At 37.7% G+C, this 21,259-nt stretch overlaps 1 protein-coding gene and 1 long non-coding RNA gene across 3 annotated transcripts; both read left to right on the forward strand.

Annotated features, from left to right (window-relative positions):
- Positions 1 to 10,213: 10,213 nt before the first annotated feature.
- Positions 10,214 to 11,352, forward strand: LOC107830363 (uncharacterized). Its single transcript, XM_075218302.1, has 2 exons — positions 10,214 to 10,846; positions 11,008 to 11,352. Exons 1-2 carry the CDS (start codon positions 10,214 to 10,216, stop codon positions 11,350 to 11,352), a joined length of 978 nt encoding a protein of 325 aa, XP_075074403.1.
- A 6,603-nt stretch (positions 11,353 to 17,955) lies between these two features.
- LOC107830364 (uncharacterized) lies at positions 17,956 to 21,029 on the forward strand. Of its 2 annotated transcripts, XR_001658135.2 has the most exons (4): positions 17,958 to 18,238; positions 19,293 to 19,581; positions 19,953 to 20,246; positions 20,563 to 21,029. It is a non-coding gene; the product is annotated as an uncharacterized LOC107830364 (long non-coding RNA). The 2 variants fall into 2 exon arrangements; XR_012711319.1 differs by having other exon boundaries at positions 17,956 to 18,238; positions 19,293 to 20,246.
- The last annotated feature ends 230 nt before the right edge of the window (positions 21,030 to 21,259 follow it).

A 21,259-nucleotide genomic window follows, 5' to 3' on the forward strand; every position in this document is an offset into this window, starting at 1 on the left:
ACCACCCTAACTTAATACGCCATGGGTTTTTTACCTTAACTGCAAGGAGCAAAAAAGTTCTGGTAAATCCTGAAGATGACAAAGATCGTGGATGGTATATCCGTTACGTTGCTGTTCGTACGGTGGACTTGATTGGCGAAACAAATATTCCCTTCCCTGAGAAGTGGAATTTTGAACGTAGGTTTTCTTTTATTTACCGTACCTACTTTTGAGAATTTCAAAAGAAATTTTGTTTTTAACCTCGTCTCTTCTTGGTTTTTTGTAGCAACCATGGGAGACGTGGAACCTATTCCCAACTTCCGTAGTTGGGTAGACTCACTTTTGAAGATTGCTTCTAGGGAGCAAAGAACTTGGAAATCAATTCTTCCTTACATGGCTGGAAGGTCAAAACACATGGTATGCCCCTTTTTACATGTTAAGCATTCTTTCCTCAATTTTGATCATGTATATCCATCCTTTAATCAGGATTTGGCATTAGAGGAATGACGGCTGAAGTAGCTATGGCCATTCGCATGTCTTCGAATGCTACTCTTGATTTGGATAAGGCTCGAGCCTTGCTGCCAAAAAGGAAAGCTATAAAGGAAAGTTCTGAAGAAGAAGAGGAGGGTACCTCCCTAATTACCAGGTCAAGGGTCAGGAGGCGAATAATCATTGATGATAAAATTGAAGACACTCCTGCTCGAACCTCCACCACCGAGCCTGTTTTGATCCATTCTGATGAGGACACCGAACCAAGAGATAATAATGAGTCAATTCAGCATCTTTTTGATAGTGGTTTCGGGAGTGGCGAGCTCGGCCCTGTTTTTGATGAAGCTCCTCTTTCCTCATTCGTTCCTATTTCCTCCATTCCTCTGCCAACCGTAAGTATTTCTTTACCAGTTTTGACGACTTCCATTCTTTTGCCGGTTTCTACCGCTCCTATGTCCGTTCCCTTGGCAGTTTTTACTGCACCTGCTTCCGCTCCTGCATGGTTTCTACATCTTCTCCTTCCATTCCTTCCATTGCTCCTCTTCCCTCTGTTCATCGTACAAAGACGGGTTCTACCAGTGGAAGTATGACTATGAGAAGTGTTACTCTGGAAGTTCCTACCAATCATAGCCTCTTGAGAAAGACTGGTAGAGCCGATGTTTGGCTCGAGCCCCTAATTGGAGATATTGAGAAGAAGAAGATGGAGAGCCATAGCTGCTTGACTATGATGAATGACATAATTCATTCTACTTTGAAGGTATTTTTCCTCTTCTTACCAACAAGTTTTTTTTAATTATCTTCAATCCCTCATTTCTATGAGTTGTCTCTGTAGGCTAATCTCATTGGTACGGAATTAATGGGAAGAATTTCCCTTCTGGAAAGAAAAGCTCGTGAGTCTGAAAAAACTGTCCACGAGGCCAAAGAAATAGCCAGGGGAGCCCAGCTTGAAGCAGCCAATTGGAAAGAACAGTTTGAGAATGCTCAAGGGATCATAGAGGAGTTGCAAGAAAATAAAAACCTCCTGGAGCAGCAAAACCGTGGTTTGACTTCTGAACTGGCAACTGCCAAGGCTTCTTCAAGCCAATTTAAAAGAGACAAAGAGCTTTTGGAATGCTCTTTGTCAGAACAATTATCCAAGGCTAGTGAAGAAGTTAGGGAGCTTAAGGCACTTTTGGCTAAGAAAGAAGAGTATGCAGGAGAGTTAGTGTAAAGCTTGACTCAAGCTCAGGCTGACTTACAGACCTCCTCTGACGAGATTCATGCCTTGAAGAGTTCTCATGCCTCTCTTGAAGCTTCCCTTGATTCCCATTTAGCTGAGCACCAAATCTTAAAAAACGATCTTGCTATGTGGGAAAAGGAATATGGACTTCTGGAGGAGAACTTCAACATAGAGGTAAGTTGGGCTTTCCTGAAATCTCGCCGTAATGCTTTGACGGAAGCTGCTCAGGAAGGTTTTGACTTGCAGTCTGAATTGGCCAAAGTCGTAGATACCATCGAGAAAAGTCAACAATTTACTGATACTCCTTCCCCTGTACTTGAAGCTCCTGGAACGGAAGAACTTTTAAATGAAGAAGTGGCTACTGCAGCAACTTTGGAAATAGGAAAGAAATAGGAAAACACATGTTTTGTATGAAACAACTTTGGCAAGTTTTTTATTCATAAACTTTAACAAGTGTTTGATTGTTACATGTATTACAATACACCTACAACTTTCTCGTAACTGTTTTTCTTGTAACAGATTTGTACATAACATAGAATAAACAAGGTTTTTCTTCATAACCTGTTTCAGTACATAGTCATGACCCTATATTTATATATTAAGAAGGGTTTGAGAGATGACTCTGTTATTCTCATAACCGCTGAAGACTTCGTAACTTTTACTCAACACTTGAATCTGTTGTTCGATATTCGTATCTGCATTTCTACACGTATCTGTGTACAGTATTGTAATCCCCCAAGTGTTTGAGCGGTGAAGTATGAAGCCTCGAGCACTTGTTTATTTCTTTTACTTTGGCCCTTTTTCCTGAAACAGAAAGATATACGGGACTCGAAGGTGCGATTATAGATGAAGACTGCCTAACTCGTGTGTATTTCCATCAAATTAATTGTAACCCTGGGCTAGGAATTTAAGAATACTCCATTTTGCCTTGCAGGTTGTGACTCATCATTTGGCACGAGTTAGGGTATTTTGCCTAGCATCTAAAATCGCTAGTAAAATATTAATAACCCAAGAGAGAAATTTTAACATGATGATACCTGACCGTAGGTACTTTCTCAAAAGTAATATCTTTTTAAGTGGACGGCATTCCAATGTGAGGGTAAAACTTTACCGTCCATTGTCTCCAACTGGTATGCTCCTTTTCTCGCAATGCCACGGACTTTGTACGGTCCTTCCCATGTTGGACTTAGCTTTCCTGAGTTAGCAGCCTTTGCAGATTGGAACATCTTTTTAAGCACGAAGTCCCCAATTTTGAAAAATCTGAGGCATGCTTTCCTATTGTAATATCGTTCTATTACTTGCTTTTGTGCTGCCATCCTTATCAATGCAGCTTCTCTTCTCCCTTCAAGTAAATCTAGGCTAACCCGCATCTCTTCATCATTAGATTCCTCCGTTGCCTGATCGTACCGTGTGCTTGGCTCACCTATTTCAACTGGAATTAAGGCTTCCGCACCATAAACCATTGAAAATGGTGTTTCTCCAGTGCCTGATTTGGTCGTTGTACGATAAGCCCATAATACTCCAGGTAACACCTCAGGCCAATTACCTTTTGAATCCTGTAACCTCTTTTTCAAGTTGTTGATAATGACTTTGTTAGTAGATTCTGCTTGTCCATTACCTACTGGATGGTATGGCGTAGACGTTATTCTTTTGATCTGCCAACTTCGAAGAAATTCTGTGATTTGAGCTCCAATGAATTGTGGTCCATTGTCACACACGATCTCCTTTGGTGCTCCAAAGCGGCATATTATATTTCGCCATATGAAGTCTTTAACTTCTTTCTCTCGTACCTGTTTAAATGCCCCTGCTTCTACCCATTTAGTGAAATAATCTGTAAGTACAAGTAGAAACTTTACCTGACCTTTTGCTTGTGGAAGTGGACCTACGATATTCATTCCCCATTTCATAAAGGGCCACGGGGCTATAACAGGATGTAGTAACTCAGCTGGTCTGTGCATATTATTGCCGTACCTTTGACATTTATCACATTTGGACACGAAACTGGTTGCCTCTTCTTCCATCTTAGGACAATAATATCCTATGCGAATTAATGTTCTTACCAGTGACCGTCCCCCTACGTGATTCCAACAATGTCCTTCGTGTACTTCTCTAATCACATATTCTGTTTGATAGGGTCCGAGACACCTTGCTAGTAGTCCACCGAACATCTTTCGATAAAGTTTTCCTTGATATAAACAATATCGTGCAGCTTTTTTGCGAAGCGCGTGAGCCTTTCCTTTGTCATTAGGCACGGTACCGTGCTGTAAAAAGGCAACAATTTCGTTTCTCCAATCCCATGTTAGATGATTAAAATTTATCTCGTTTTTATCAGATTCGAGAACGGAATGAAATAGATGTATGACTGAAGCATTTGTATTGTTTGCTACGTCTGCTGCATATGCGAGATTTGCTAAAGCATCTGTCTCTACATTCTCATCTCTTGGGATCTGCACTACTTTCCAAGTTTGGAATTGCTTTATTAACTCCCGTACCTTTGCGAGGTATTCTTGCATTCGTGTCTCTCTGGCCGTATAAGTCCCCATCATTTGATTAACCACGAGTTGAGAATCACTCTTGATTATAATCTGTGTTATGCCGAGTTCTCGTGCGAATTCTAAACCTGCAATTACAGCCTCATACTCTGCTTCATTGTTAGTTATAGAATGACATTTTATAGCCTGTCTAATAGTCTCACCCGCAGGTGGTACGAGGACTATTCCTAGGCCTGCCCCTTTTACATTAGATGAACCGTCAGTGAATAAAACCCAAGTCCCCGGGTTCGTACCATTAAAAACTAGTAATTCTTTTTCTGCTTCTAAATGCATCCCTTGACTAAAATCGGCCACGAAATCAGCTAGTACTTGAGATTTTATAGCGGTCTTAGGTTGATAAACAACTTCATATTCACTTAGTTCTATAGCCCATTTTGCTAATCTTCCTGAAAGTTCGTGTTTATGCAAAATATTTCGAAGCGAAAAAGCAGTAACTACATTAATGGGATGACATTGAAAATAAGGTCTTAATATTCTAGATGCCATGATCAAAGCTAATGCTAATTTTTCTAGCTGTGGGTATCGTGTCTCAGCTTCCAATAAGGACTTACTTACATAATAAATAGGAGATTGCTTACCTTGGTCCTCACGGACTAAAACAACACTCACTGCGACTTCACATACGGCCAGATAAATGAGAAGTTTTTCCCCCACCTTTGGTTTTGCCAACAACGGTGGTTTTGACAAATAAGCTTTCAAATTTCTAAGGGCTTGTTGACAATATTCATTCCATTCAAAATGATCTTGCTTTTTAAGTGCAGAGAAAAACTTAAAACACCTTTCTGAGGATTTGGAAATAAATCTCCCCAAAGCTGCAATTCTTCCCGTTAATCTCTGTACTTCCTTTTTATTAGTAAGGATATCAGGGATTTCTTCTATTGCTTTGATCTGAGAAGGATTCACTTCAATACCACGATTAGAAACAAGAAAACCCAAAAACTTACCTGATGCAACTCCAAATGCACATTTTTCTGGGTTGAGTTTCATATTAAATTTTCGCAAAATTTCAAACGTAACAGATAGATGAGAAATGTGATCATGAGATTGCTGGGTTTTGACGAGCATATCGTCTATATATACCTCTATTGTTTTCCCTAAATGTTCTTGGAACATTTTGGTGACCAACCTTTGATAGGTTGCCCCAGCATTTTTGAGACCAAAGGGCATTACTTTATAACAGTAAGTCCCCCTGTCTGTGATGAAAGAAGTTTTTTCTTCATCACCAGGATCCATTTTAATTTGATTATATCCCGAGTATGCATCTAAAAAACTTAAAAGTTCATGACCTGCGGTTGCATCAATTAGTTGGTCTATATGCGGTAAGGGAAAGGAATCTTTTGGACAGGCTTTATTTAAATCGGTATAATCCACACAAACATGCCACTTACCATTTTTCTTGGGTACGACCACCGTGTTAGCTAGCCAAGTAAGATACTTTACCTCACGGATTGATCCGATTTTTAATAAATTTTGGACTTCATCCTGAATCACCTGGTTCTTGAAAGCACCTTGCTTTCGTGATTGAGTTTGTGAGTCATCACATTCGGTGGTATCCCTGTCATATCAGCGTGGGACCAAGCAAAGCAGTCTAAGTTAGCTTTTAAAAATTCGATTATCATACCTCGCATGTTTAAGCTTAAATTGGCCCCGACATAAACCTTCCGTTCAGACCATTGATCAAATAACATCACTGCCTCAAGCTATTCAATTGTCGTTTTGATGCTTTCATTTTCTTCAGGTTCTTGTTACAGCGTTGACACTTCTAGCCATCTGCTGATCCCCACGAATTTGGCAAATTCCCCATGGTGATAGGAATTTAATAACTTGATGTAGAGTTGATGGGACAACATCCATATCGTGTATCCATGGTCTCCCCATGATCATATTATAGGCCATTTCCATATCAACTACCTGAAATTTAGTTTCCTTCACAACACCCATAGCAAAAGTTGTTAGAATTACCTCACCTTTTGTTACTACACTTGAATTATCGAATCCTGACAAGGTGTGCGCCTTGGGTATCATTTTGTCTTCAGCTTGCATTTCTCGTAGTACCCTTAGTAATATAATATTTACAGAACTCCCTGGATCAATCAAAACTCGTTTTACATTAGTATCATGTACAAGTAAAGATATTACCAGTCGTCATTATGTGGAGTTGTCACTCCTTCGGTATCTGCGTCATCGAACGAAATGCTTTCATTTTTAAGGACCTGCCGCACCCGTTTCCCGTGTGTAATTGTTACCTTAGAAACCTTGTTGGAGGCTGTGTAGGTTATGCCGTGAATATCTTCTCCCCCGCTTATGACATTCACTGTCCTCTTGGGTGAAGGAGGTTGTGGTGGCTCTTGCCTGTTTTTCATATAAGCTTGTTTTCCTTTCTCACTAAATAACTCAGTGAGGTATCCTTGCTTCAATAGATGATCCACTTCACTCTGCAGGAATCTACATTCTGAAGTTTTGTGCCCGTGATCGTTGTGGAATTCGCACCAATGATCTGGATTGCGTCTATTTGGATTTGACCGCATCTCTTTTGGCCACCGTACCTTATATCCCATGCTTCTTAAAATAGCTACGAGCTCGGAGGTAGAGATATTAAAATTATATCCGCCAAATCGTGCCTTTAAGCTTCTGTTATCATCTCGCGATTCTTGTCTGTTCCGATCATTCCTGAACTTTGAAGAAGGGCCAGAATCCCGGTTCCTCGATTTTTGATCATATTGCTGGCTATCTTGTTTCGACCGTGGGTCCTTTCCTGCAGGTCCCATATATGGATCGTACCTGTTTTTACCTGATCTTTTTTCGCTTTCTGATCTTCGGGGACCGCCCCTTTCTTCATGATGAAACTTAGGTACGGTATCTTCTTCAATTCGCAGCTTCATACTATACCTGTTGTAAACATCATTCCACGTGGTTGCAGGAAATTCTCGAAGGCTTTCTTTGAGTCGTCTCGTGGCTTCAGAACTTTTGTCATTTAAATTACTTGCAAAGGCTATTGCAGCCCAATTATCAGGCACACGAGGTAGAGTCATTCTTTCACGCTGGAATTTGTCAACAATGTTTCTAAGCAGCTCCGAATCCCGTTGTTTGATTTTGAAAATATCTTCCATTCTTTTCTCAACCTTTTGTGCTCCTGAATGTGCTTTAATAAAAGAATCTGCAAGCTCAGCAAAAGAATTAATAGAATTTTCAGATAAAAGAGAATACCAGGTTAATGCACCCTTGGTGAGTGTTTCTCCAAATTTCTTGACCAATACTGATTCAATTTCTTGTTTGGTCAAGTCGTTGCCTTTTACGCCTGTTGTAAATGCAGTCACGTGGTCACGTGGGTCTGTAGTACCATCATATTTCGGGATGTCAGGCATTTTGAACTTTTTCGGAATTGGAAGGGTAGCAGCACTTGGCTTCCATGGTTGTTGTGAGTATTTGTCCATGTCTACTCCTTTTATTACAGGCGGAACTCCAGGGATTTGCTTAATACGCTCATTTTGTTCCTTAATCTGTTTCTGCAAGGTTAGTACTAAATTTTGCAAATATGAATTATTTGAATTACCTGGTCCCCCTTCCTGTGGTTCACTGGGGGTTGCTCCGTTTCCAGAATTATCAAGACCAGAACGGGGATTCTCCAATGTATTATTATTAGGAGTAGGTGTGGGTGGTGCAGCAGGCAATCGACTAACCAGTGCCTGAAGAGTTTTGCCGACCTGTGCATCAATTAGCTTTTGTAAAGCCTCAGTTGTAACTCCTTCAAAATGTTCAGATTGCTCTTGTTGATCAGCACGGGATTCAGTAACAAGAGTGCCTTCACGAGATTGACGTGGTGAATTTAGAGGAGAGGGAACCACGTCATCTTGATTTTGATGTATTTGATTCTCATGGTTTCCCAATGTGTTATTACTGTTGTTGTCGGTGTTGTTGTTTGACATGGTGACGACAATAGATAAGATATAGCTTAAAAGAAAAGATTATCAGATTCCCGATAACGGAACCAATTTGTTTAACCAAAAATGTGAGCCTTTGGTCAAAGCTAAAAAGAAATCCGGGTTACTGATAATCAAGAGACAAAAATAAAATACTTTTAAGAATGATGGTAAAACAGCAGATAGTTTTGTATTTCAATGAATTCTCAATAGTATTCCATGTCCTTACAAATGATGATACTTCTTCCTTTTATAGATAATTCTAGGTAAAGGAATGAAGCCTCAGCTTTAATGATATAATTATGAGTAATAAATGACATTAAATAAGCCGTTATACAATCATTCCTATTAAATACCAATTTTCTAACGTATCAAGTATTTAATAATGAATTTGGACTCCTTTCTGTCATCAGATCTTTGTCTTTAATGCCTTCTAATCCGTTGGCTGTAAATAATTTAAATTGGTATGAGACTCGTATCTATATTTTGTCTCGTGCCTATTTAAATTCTTCTTCCCGTGACTGTCTCCATCCGTGCCTCTTAGTCAATTGTTGCGCTTTGACCATTTAACTAAACCACGTGTCATGCCACATCATCTTTAATATAAACTCAGTTTTTTTTCCAATACAGTATTGAAGATGGTGATCTTAATACACGCTACTTTCATAACATGGCTTCAGTAAGGAGAAGGAAAAATTCACTGGTGCAACTGAAGCATAATGATAGACAATGAGTTAGATGGGATAACGGACTCAAAGATCTGATTGTCACCTTCTATACGAATCTATTTTCGTCCAATCAAGGGAGTATCACGAGATCCTGGAGATGGTTGAATGTAAAGTTAAGGAAGAACGTAATATCGAGCTTAAAAGGCCATTTACTAGAGAGGACGTTAAGACAGCAACCTTCGATATGCACCCTGATAAGGCACCGGGACCGGACGGATTGAATCCGGGGTTCTATCGCTCGTTCTGGTTTATCGTGGGCAAAAATGTTAGGGACGCAGTTCTAGCGACTCTTAACCACAATATGCCAAATCCGGGAGGAAACCTCACTAATATTATCTTAATTCTAAAGAAAAAGATTCCTGAGAACATCACAGATTTGCGCCCTATATCCTTATGTAATGTGATTGACAGGATCGCATGCAAATCCATGGCCAATCGAATGAGAAAGTTTATGAATGTAGCGATTACGGAGGTCCAAAGTGCCTTCATCCCTGGAAGATTTATTTCGGACAATGCAATGATTTCTTTTGAAACGATGCACTGCTTGAAACGCAAAACATAGGGGGAAAAAAGGATATGTGGCTTTAAAAACTGATATGAGCAAGGCGTATGATAGAGTTGAATGGGAAATTTTAAGGCAGATGCTATTAAAATTGGGTTTTTGCGAAGAATGGGTCGTGAAGTTAATGAATATGGTTACTACTGTTAGATATCAATTCTCTCGTGGGGTATAATATTTGGACAGTTTATACCAAGTAGAGGTTTACGGCAAGGTGACCCATTGTCTCCGTATCTGTTCCTTGTAGTAGCGGAAGGGCTCTCTGTGATGCTTAGAACTTATGATCGACGAGGTTTACTTCATCACATCAAGGTGACTCTTCGAGGACCATCTGTTTCACACCTATTTTTTACGGACGACGCCTTGTACTTTTTTCAGGCAGAGATTGGCAAGGCAAATATCATTAAACACTGCCTTGATAGCTATCGGAAGGCTTATGGACAACAGGTCAATTTGCAAAAATCCGATTTATTACTTTAGTCGGAATACATCGGAAGATATGAAGACTGCGATAAAACATGCGCTTGGAGTGAAAGAGATTGCTACCCCGGGCAAATATCTCGGAGTACCATCATTGTCGGTAGAAAAAAGGACATCTTCCAATATGTATTAGATAAAGTTTGGGAAAATTGCAAAGTTGGAAGCAAAAATACATCTCTAGAGCTGGTAAGGAAATCCTACTGAAAACAGTGGTGCAAGCTATCCCAAATTATGTTATGATGCTATTTCTTCTCCCAATAAGCACCTGTGACTCAATCGAGAAAGCAATGAATGGGTTCTGGTGGCGTGGAAAAGGTGGTGACACTGGGGGAATAAGATGGATGTCATGGAAAGGGCTATGTAAACGAAAAGAAGATGGGGGATTGGGATTTCGAGAGGTGCAAAATTTTAATTTGGCTATGCTAGCAAAAACAACATGGAGTTTGTTGACACGACCGGAGGCACTAGTGAGCCGAATATATAAAGCTCGATACTTCCCTATAGGAGATTTGCTTTCAGCAACAGTGGGAAATAACCCCAGTTATGTTTGTGGCTCATTATGCGCGGGGTTACAGGTTTTAGAAGGGGGATGTGTTAGGTGTATTGGAGATGGACGTACAACAAAAATATTCCATACTCCATGGCTACCATCCGAGCAATTGCAAGTTATTCAGAGTGTGTGCAATAATGGGATGGAGGAGATGGTCGTGTCAGAATTAATATATGAGGAGACTCGAACATGGAGCGAAGTGAAGCTGGAGACAGTGTTTAATGCACAGGAGATTGAACTAATACAAAAAATACCACTAAGCTCGACCTTAGAGCAGGATAAATGGATGTGGTTGTTCGATCCAAAGGGCATGTATACAGTCCGTGGAGGTTACATGAGACTTTATGATCAAGTCAGACATGAAATTGAGGCAAGTCGTCGACGACTTTGGCAATCATTATGGCAGCTGCGAACCCCACCAAAGATAAAAAAAACTTTATGTGGAGAACGATGAACAACGTGCTCCCAACATGTGATAACTTGACCAGACGACATGTGATGAATAATGCAACTTGTCCATTGTGCTGGCAGCACCCCAAAACCGTCGAGCACTGCCTCCTTAATTGCACCATGGCTAAGACATGCTGGTTGCAATCTCACGTGGGATGGAGAGAAATAATTTTGAATATGGAGCAGTGGTTTAACAAGCTTAATCATACATTGAACAAGAAGGAGATTGAAGAAGCAATCATGATATGCTGGGAGATTTGGAACTATAGAAATGGTGTAATCTGGAACCAAAGAACGAGTACAGTGGATCGCATACTAGATAAAGCTATTAGCTTCATCAATGAATGGCACCAATTACGTACGCCATATGGTTCACATGGGCAGATAACGAGGAGAATCGAAAGTGGAAACCCCCAAATGGTTTAGCCCTCAAGTGCAATATTGACGCATCCTTCAACCTTGCAACTGGTGAAGTTGGAGCAGGGATAGTTGTTCGGGATAGGCACGGTGAGTTTTGAGAGGTAGATCGACATATATAGGGGCAACATTCAGTTCGATGATGGCAGAGGCATTGATGGTAAAGGAAACTCTTAGTTGGCTGAAGATTCACTAAGAAGACACCAAGATAGAGCTCGAGATGGATAGTAGAATGCGTTGGAGAAGGCCGAAGATATTTACTCATATTTATCTGACGTGATTTCTGATTGTAAAAACCTCTTAAAAGGTTTTCAATTTCTGTCTTTGTCTGTTGTTCGAAGGTCTACGAATTAGGTTGCTCATGCCTTAGCACGAGTGGCTGATTCTATGTCAGGCTCAGTGGAGTGGAATGCTAGCCCTCCATCCTTTATTGTAGATGCTTTAAATTTTGATTTGAATAATTAAGATGATGGTAGTTTAAAAAAAAAAAGACTCTGTTGGTCTCATGTAAGCCAACTCAAATTGACTCCTAAATTCTTGTAGTTTCTCCTTCTTTATGTTAGTAGCTCTTCGATATGGCTTCACCAAGATTGTCCAAGTCTCCTTTGATGACTTTGCATGCAAATATGTTTTAGATACATGCAATGCGACCTTGATGGTGAGATAGCAGTGTGCCTTATAATCTAAATATCTCTTCTTCTCCAATTGCGTAACTGCATCACCCGTCAACATTGTACCTTCTGGGGATTCCTCAAATCCTTCACCAATGGTGGACCATAATCCAATAGCCTTAAAAAAAATCTTCTATCACTTGATACCAAAATTCAAAATTACTTTTACCATCAAACACACAAACATGACAATTAGGTAATAAAGTATCCATAGTTTTTAGGAGCTCCCACTAACTCTGACAGGATCTCACTCAGACTCTGATACCAATTTGAAGAATTGAAATACCCCGAAGAATAATTTAGGCACAAGCAAAAAATTCAGCAAAAGGTATATAGAAGAAATTTATTAAACTAGGGAGAGAACTTGGTAGGAGGCTTTTTCACAACTCATAAACTCTTGGATCTTTCTACATCGTAACTACCTCTCTACAATAGAAAATATGTAATGGCACCCCTATTTATAATACAACAAAATCAAATTTGACTAGAATCTAGAAAACCTATTCCTACATGATTTTGGTTATGAATCCTAATTAGAAATAAATTAAATAAATTAGTTAATACCAAATCCTAGACGGCGTAGTAATACTAATTAATCTTGGTTTAATTTCCAACAATCAACAATCAATCAATACAAATCACAACACCCACGAATTTCGATCCTCTAGATTCTAACTTCTCAAATATGTTAATGGTGAGTTTCAAAATAAATCATTATTAAACTCATTTGAAGCTGATTTGCATTCCTTGAAGGTGTAGAAGTGATTTGAACATGAATGAGAAGCTTCAAATTTAAGAGTTGTAGACTTTCAGATTTGAAATAATTCTTCTTCTTTTTTTGGTGATTTCGGTGTTAAAGCGGAGGTGTGGTGGTAGATAGAAGATGCCTTTTAGTCTAAATATCGTATAGCTGGTGTTTATACAATCTTATACAATATTGTATAATTGTATATAATTATATATAAATGTGTATAAGATGTATATTTGTGTGTAATATTATTTAATTATATATTTCATTCAGTGTATATGGGTGTATATACATTGGTGGTGTATAATAGACGTCCACGTTTGAAACTTTCTTTTCTTCTCCTTCTTTTCTTATTTTTCTGAAATGCATTATTATACATTCCATATACAAGTTTATGCTCTACCTCCTTATGTAGTGGTAAAATCTACGTACACACTACCTTTCCTAGATCCCACTTGTGGGATTATACTGGGTATGTTGTTGTTGTTGTTGTTGTTGTTGTTGTTGTTGTTGTTGTTGTTGTTGTTGTATATACAAGTTTATGCAAAATTATACATTATTATACACGTACTACCGTTAAAATTAAAATTGAAATTTTTGTATTTTCTTGCTTTTCTAGAACAATCTACGTATAAATCGATTTTTCTTGTTAATTTCTCTGTCAAATCACAAACTTGTAGCAATTTTTTTTTATTTGTTCTTAATATATGTTTTATGGAACTTGGGGTGGAAGAAAATGTATGGTTTTCGAGTTGCATTGTACCCAATTTTCATTTTTATAGCTTTAGTAGGAATGTATATGATCGATATAGGCTGGTTACGGGCAAAGAATCAAAAAACACTGTCATGATCCGGAATTCCAATATTCGGGACCGTTATGGCGTTTGCTAGGCAAGTCAGCGTTAGAACAATTTATCCATTTTTCAACAGTTTAAATTAAATAATGAGAAAGAACCGAAATAACTGTAATAATCTAAAGTAAAGTGCTAAAACTATAACAACTAAAATATCTGATACAACACTGGACCTAGTGTCACAAGTGCACGAGCTACTAGAATAGTACAAACAAGGGTCTGAATAAAACATAAAGTTGTCTGAAGGAAAGTACACAACTAAATAAAAGGATAGGGGACTCTAGGAGTTGTGGATGCTGAGAAGCTATACCTCAAGTCTCCACAAAGCTGTCCAATTCGAGCACGCTAATAACCTCCGCTGGAACCGACTCCAAAATATGCACAAGAAGTGCATAGTGTAGTATGAGTACAACCGACCCCATGTACTCTGTAAGTCCCGATCCTAACCTCGACGAAGTAGTGATGAGGCTAAGGCAGGTCACTTACACTACAACCTGTACGCAGTATATAATAAAGACAAGAGAAGGAAATATGGAATAAAATAAGACAATTAATTGAAGATAATAGCTAAAGCCTCAAGAAATAAACCAGTGACAATCAGAATTACCAATCCTTAGAGTTTGAAATGAAAATACTGAAAACCAACACAACTGAAGAAAATAGAAACACATAGATTGTTGCAGCGCGCAACCCGATCCCACTGTACAATACAATCCTTCTTTATCCCGCCGTAACAATATCAACAATCATAAATAAATATATGTTGCGGCACACAACCCGATCCCACCATATAACAAAATTAGTATCGTAATTTACTCTTATTTCACCGTATCAATCCACCCTTATTTCATATGTTGCAGCGTACAACCCGATCCCACCATATCAATACAATTTACCCTTATTCCACCATATCAATCCATCCTTATTCCACTTGTTGTGGCGTACAACTCGATCCCACCATATTAGTACAAGTATTCAATGAAAGCAGTCAAATTAATAACTCAAATCACAAGAACCTCTACGATTGGCGAATATGAAGTTGAATCAGAAAGCAAGCCTTGTACCAAATTAAGAATTCACATATGAAATGTTAAACGATAAGACAAGTCCAGTAAATGACAATTAAAAGTGCAAGTAAGTCAATTAAGGCAATAGCATATAGACATGAAAGCATGAAAAGCTCCAACATTTTTGACAGGAGAAACAATGATTAACAAGTAGCAAATAAAGCATGGAAGGCCTTTAGAGAACATAACAGTTAAGGCAGGGAAGGAAATAATTAAAGAAAAGCTTAAAATCAGGAAAACAAGTAGTTCGGTGGAGTATAAGCACTCAACATCTCGCATATAAGCTGCAACACATGGAATTTACATAGAACATAGTCTGAGGGTTCCTAATTCTCTCAAATCAAGGTTAAACTCAATACTTACCTCATTCTGCAGTCAACTCAGGGCTCTACTGGGGCCTTTCCCCCAGAATCCGCCTCCAAACCACTCATATCTATCAACAATTGACTCGATAATATCAAATATTGCTAAATGAATCAATTACAATGCATAAATTTAGAATTTTCACACTTTTCTCCAAACAGTAAAAAATCGACCCCGAGCCCGCTTGATCAAAACTCGAGGTTCGGATCAAAATCCATTTACCCATTCACCCTCTAGCCCGATTATGTACTTTATTTCGAAATCCGACTCCAATTTGAGGTCTAAATTCTAATTTTATAAAAATCCCTAATTCTATCCAAACCCCCAATTTCTACTATGGAAATCCTTGATTTTAGGTGAAAATCTTATGAGATGCAATGGGTAATTGAAAGAAAGCAGGTTAGAATCACTTACCAACAAATTGGAGAAGAAGAGCTCTTAGGAAAATCGCCTCTATAATTATCTAGGTTTGAAAATTTGAAAGAATGAATAAAATCCCGTTTTTAAAACTGTTTTTATCACTAACGTCAGGTGTTCATCGTGTTCGCGTGAAACCTGATGCGTTTGTGAAGGGCACTACCCAGATGGCTTACGCAATCGCGAGTTACTCAACGCGTTCATGTAGGCTTAGCACCCTAGCCTTCGCGATCCTGGTCACACGTTCGCGTAGAGTAAGTATATTTCCCAGCCCCTCACCTCTGTAATAATACGCGATTGAGTCGCCGCGTTCGCAAAAAGCAGACTCCCCAATGTTACGCGTTCGTGTAGAACAAAATCCTCCCCAGCCCAGTTTACTCTTCGCGATCGCGAGAGTACCTTCGTGATTACGAAGAAGAAAACACCAGAAACCAGCAGAAGTCCAAAAACTAGCTTTTTCTAAGTTTAAACCATCCGTAGCTTATCTGAAACTCACCCGAGCCCTCGGGACTCCAAATCAAATATGCACACAAGTCCAAAAATCTCATACGAGCTCGCTCGCGTGATCAAAATACCAAAGTAGCACCTAGAACTATGAATTAGACACTAAATCAATTAAAATTTTTAAGAAAACTTTGGAACTTCTATTTTAACAACCGGACGTCCGAATCACGTCAAACTAACTCTGTTCTCCACCAAATTTGGAAGAAAAGTCATAAATATAGTAATGCACCTATACCGAGTTCCGAAACCAAAATACTGATCCGGTATCAACAAAATCAAATATTTGTCAAATCTTTAATGTCACTAAACCTTTAAACTTTCAATTTTCGACAAAAAGCGATAATTCGAGCTAGGAGACCTTCAAATTCGATTTCGGGCATACGTCCAGGTCCCAAATCACGATACGGACCCATCAGGACAGTCAAAATACGGATCCGTATCCGTTTGCTCAAAACATTGACCGAAGTCAACTCAAATGGATTTGTAAGGCAACATTTTATATTTTATTAATTTTTAACATAAAAGCCTTCTGGAAAGAAATACGGACTACACACACAAATCAAAAAAGGTTAAATTGAGCCTAATATTTTTGGGCTATAGATTTGTAAAGTTGAATCTATGCCATTATGTTGTAATGTAGGTTATGGGCTGTACTTATGTATGTGTAGTTCTCCCTAAATTAAACTCAAAAAATGCACATAATGTTGGCTTATCCGGTAGTACTAAAATGGTCATCACTTGTATAGTAATAATAATCTACACTATATTAAAAGTACGAAGGCTTTAGCGAAATGCCATTTATTTTTTTGTTTTTTTAAATAATTAAATTTCACATTGGACAAAATAGTCATTTAATTATTTTTTTAATATTTAGGATTTCAAAATCGACTAAAATTTTAATTGTTAAAATATTTCCTCATGTGAATTATATGGAAAGTCTTATATTTAGGATTTTCCAATCAATTAAACTTTTATCTCTTATAAATCATTTCCTTACCCAAACCATGTAAAAACTACAAAATTACTTTGTGAAATAAGGACCAATTTTATCGGTCAAATCATTGAACTCTCTTTACCGATTTTAAGACCTAATCCATGAGGAAATTGAGCTCTAGAAGTTAAGGAGTTTCCACCTTAACCTAATACGTATGTCATATATTTTTTCGTGGAAAAACTACTCATGGTAATATTAAGGCCGCACATATACTTCTTTGACTTTTGAGTTTGACTTACTGACTCTAAGGTAAGGGTCCTTTACATGCATAATGGTAGATGGTACAAGTTTATTGTGCGTGTCCAAGTTATTGACAATCATTGTTCAAACAGAAAGTGTTGAGGTTTTTATTCTGAATCGTGTCTACCTTTTTTAATCTGTTCGAGGGGTTATTATTCACCAGTTAATTATACTCGAGATTTCTCTAAGTAATGAGTGCCACCTAAAAACTAGATTAAGTTTTTAGTTTTTACGACTCCCATCTCTATTTATAAGATATTAAGAGCTAGTGAGGTTAATATACTTGATTATGGGCCCATCATTAGTATTAACTTAATTTCTCCTATTAAAAGTAGAATTCGAACTATAGGAAAATTAGCCAAAAAAGTCAATTCTTTTAATTTAATTAAGTAAGAAAAAATAATTAAGAAGTCTCGGTCAAATAAGAATGTAGGTTAAGCAAAAAGGGACGAACAGAGTATTAAATGAAAAAGAAAAAAAAAACGTCGTACCCAAAAAGCAAAAAACTATTTAAAAATAAACCCAAAAAAGAGCTCATAATAAAATAGGAAAGAAAAGATTCTTTGAATGTTTATAGGGATTACATAATCTTTTGCCTAGAATGGTGGGAGTGCAAATTTTTTTACAGCAAATAATGAAAGTATTTGTTATTCTAACCACGATCAGGAGTTTGCTTTGTAATTAAATCTCAACCTTTAATTCTCATTCTAAGTAGAACTTGAAAACCTGGAAAGAATGAGAAATGAAAGGGAGTTTCATCCAAAAATGTCACCCATCTAAAAAAAGCTTTCACGAATACCGAAAACAAAGAAAAGCCATCAATTTTCATAGTCACAAATCCTTATAATCTCTCTTGCCAATTAACCTAACAATTGCCATGACAAAGAAAACAAAATATTATCATGGCGAAAAACAATACCATTACAAACTCTTGTCCTCTTTTCATCCTTGTAATTCTGATCATTTTCTTTGCTTTACCTCTTTCAGATGCTACACCAAACACCAATTTAATGGAGACAATGTTTCCCAATATTGAGGTAACTTTAGCCAATGATAATAGCAAACCAATCTATTACATGTGTAGAGATTTTGACACATATAACAGATTGTCAAGGCTTGAACCAGGAACAAATTATAAATTTAACATCACTCAAATTGCTTTCCCTATGAGATGGTGTTATTTATACATAAATCCACGTACCCATGGTTTTTTTTGGGCTTATAATGTAAGATCAAGATGCACAAAATGCTTTTGGAGTGTCACAAATTTCCCATATTTGTATAAAGCAGACCGTGTAAGGTGGGAACGTGAAAAGCTTTTCACCCCTGTTGGATTCAATATTAATGACTATTTGTTAAAGAACATTTAAAAATGTTGGATATCTGGATTCTAAGGTTCATGAAGAATTTCTTGATGTGAATTAAAATACGCACGTACACAATGTTATGATCATTACATAAGTCTTCTATGTGAAAAGAAGATAGAGATACATTGGAATGATGGATATGTGAATTTCAAGGTATCATATTTATTTTATTTGTAAATAGGCGCTAATAATGTGCACATACCGTAAAATATTGTTAGAATGAAACGATATTCATGAACTATTGAAAGACAATCTTCATGCTTACACATGTTTTTTGTTCATTTGTTCTTCTTCTCTAATTCCTCTCAGTTTTGTAATATATAACTAAATTATATAAGCGAATTTACAGTTAATGGATTGTATTGAGAGTTAAAAGATAGAATGTAAGAAGGACATTTTAGACAATGCACACTCACACATGTGATTTACACGTGAGTGATTAGTTAAGCTGTTAGAAGATGGTTAAATACTGTATTTTGGAATGTACAGTGATAACAAAATCAGAAATCGATTTCTTCTTTTCTTCCTCCTTTCTTCATTCTCTGAATTCTCTAGAAACTAGGGTTTAATTGTTCATGCAAGTCTAGATTCTATCATGGTATCAGAGCGGGTTGATGTAAATCCGTAAGATCTGAACATCGAACTCCGTTAGAAGCTTCAATTTGATCGACCATGGGAGAAACAACGAGTCTTCAAATTGATCACAATCATCCTCTGTTTTTAGCATCTGCAGACACACCTGGAGTTGCATTGCATGATATCAAGCTCAGCGGACCTGAAAATTAAGGTTTGTGGAGTAGATCGATGCGGATGGCACTTTTGGTGAAGAACAAGCTAGGGTTCATTGAAGGAACCTGCTTGAAAAGCTCTTACAAAGGAGAATTGGCGAATCAATGGGAAAGATGCAACGTAGTGGTTCTTTCATGGATAGGATGCACAGTGTCTGCAGAATTACAACCGAGTATCATCTATGCATCAAATGCAAAGACAGTGCGGAACGAGTTCAAAGAGAGGTTTGATAAATCTAACCTTACTCGTTTTTACCTTCTGTGGATACAAATTGGATCGCTAAAGCAAGGTACTGATTCTGTAACATCGTACTATACAAAAATGAAAGACCTTTGGGATGAAATAGATCTGTTAGTTCCAGGACCAGGTTGTGATTGTGAAGAGACTAGACCTTTCATTAAACAATTTAAGAATTTACGTTTACTGCAATTCTTAGTTGGACTTAATGAAAACTATAGCCAAGTAAGAAGCGAGATATTGCTGAAAACACCAGTGCTGACTGTAAACCAGGCTTATGCTTTGATTATTCAAGTGGAAAGCCAACGTGAGTTAGGTGTGCTTGAAGTGAATAGTGAACCCTTGACTATGATGGCAGGACAAAATCAAGGCTATAAGGCTAAGAAGATTGGGATTGTTTGTGAGCACTGTGGATACAAAATACATCTCAAAGAAAATTGTTACAAAATCATAGGGTATCCTCCTGATTTTAAAAGCAAGAAGAAACAACAGGGCCAAGGAAACAGAGTTTATGCTAACATGGTTTCAGAAGAGACTGCAGGTTCCTCTCAAGGACAACAACTTGGACAATTTTTTACTTAAATCCAGTACAAGCAGATATTAGATCTTTTGAACAAAACACCTGCAGGTGATGGTCAGGCACTTATGGCAGGTATAACCACATTACTGTCCAATACATCTCTATGTGAGCGAATAATATATACATGAGCATCTCATCATATTAGATGTAATAAGGAGATCTTATCTAATTTAGAGAATATTAATCAACAAAGCAACCATAAAGTGCAGGTTCCAACAGGTAGCAAATGTTCAGTAACACACAAAGGAAATGCATCTATCCTAGGAGGATGTGAATTGAAGGATGTCTTATATGTTCCTGATTTTAAGTTTAACCTATTTTAGTCTCCAAATTGACCAAGGAATTTAGTTGTTGTGCCCTATTCTTCCCTGACTTTTGTGTGTTGCAGGGTCTTTACAATGGGAAGGTGATGGGGATTGGTAGAGAGGATTATGAACTTTATATACTAAAGTGGAGAGAGAAGCATATAGCAGCAATGGTTACCAAAGGGAATGATGAAAACAGTCTTTGGCATATGCGATTAGGACATCTATCAATAATGGCAATGAAGCATATTTCTGCCTTGAAGAATAAAGCAGTAGATAGTCTACAACACAATTGTGAAGTGTGTCCTTTAGCTAAGCAAAGCAGATTGAAATTTCCTCTTAGCAGCAGTAAAACTGATTGTATTTTCCAGCTTATTCATCTTGATGTTTGAGGTCCTCACAAATTTCCTACATATGATAGAAAACATTATTTTCTTACGATTATGGATGATTTTAGTAGGTATACCTAGGTGTGCTTATTCCAATCAAGGTCTGAAGTTGTAACAGTGCTGGAAGACTTTCTTATTATAGCAAAGACCCAATTTGACATGAATGTGAAAGTGTTAAGATCTGATAATGTGAAAGAGTTTTTTAATTCTAGCTGTAATGAGTTGTTAGCATCTTTAGATATTGTGCATCAAAGCAGTTGTCCCTATACACCCCTGTCACACCTCCTTTTTACCTGCGCCCGCAAGGGGCGTAAAGAAGTTTTTTCCAATTAAAGGACAATCGAAACGGGATTTGTTTATTTATTTCAGAGTCGCCACTTGGGAGATTTAG

This window comes from Nicotiana tabacum, chromosome 7 (assembly GCF_000715075.1).
Source record: "Nicotiana tabacum cultivar K326 chromosome 7, ASM71507v2, whole genome shotgun sequence".
Taxonomy (NCBI): Eukaryota; Viridiplantae; Streptophyta; class Magnoliopsida; order Solanales; family Solanaceae; genus Nicotiana; species Nicotiana tabacum.

Coding starts and splice junctions, on each gene's coding strand:
- LOC107830363 (XM_075218302.1), top strand. CDS start 10,214: ATGAATGGGTTCTGGTGGCGTGGAAAAGGTGGTGACACTGGGGGAATA. Junction 10,847..11,007: donor AAGTCAGACATGAAATTGAG/GCAAGTCGTCGA, acceptor TTGTGCTGGCAG/CACCCCAAAACCGTCGAGCA.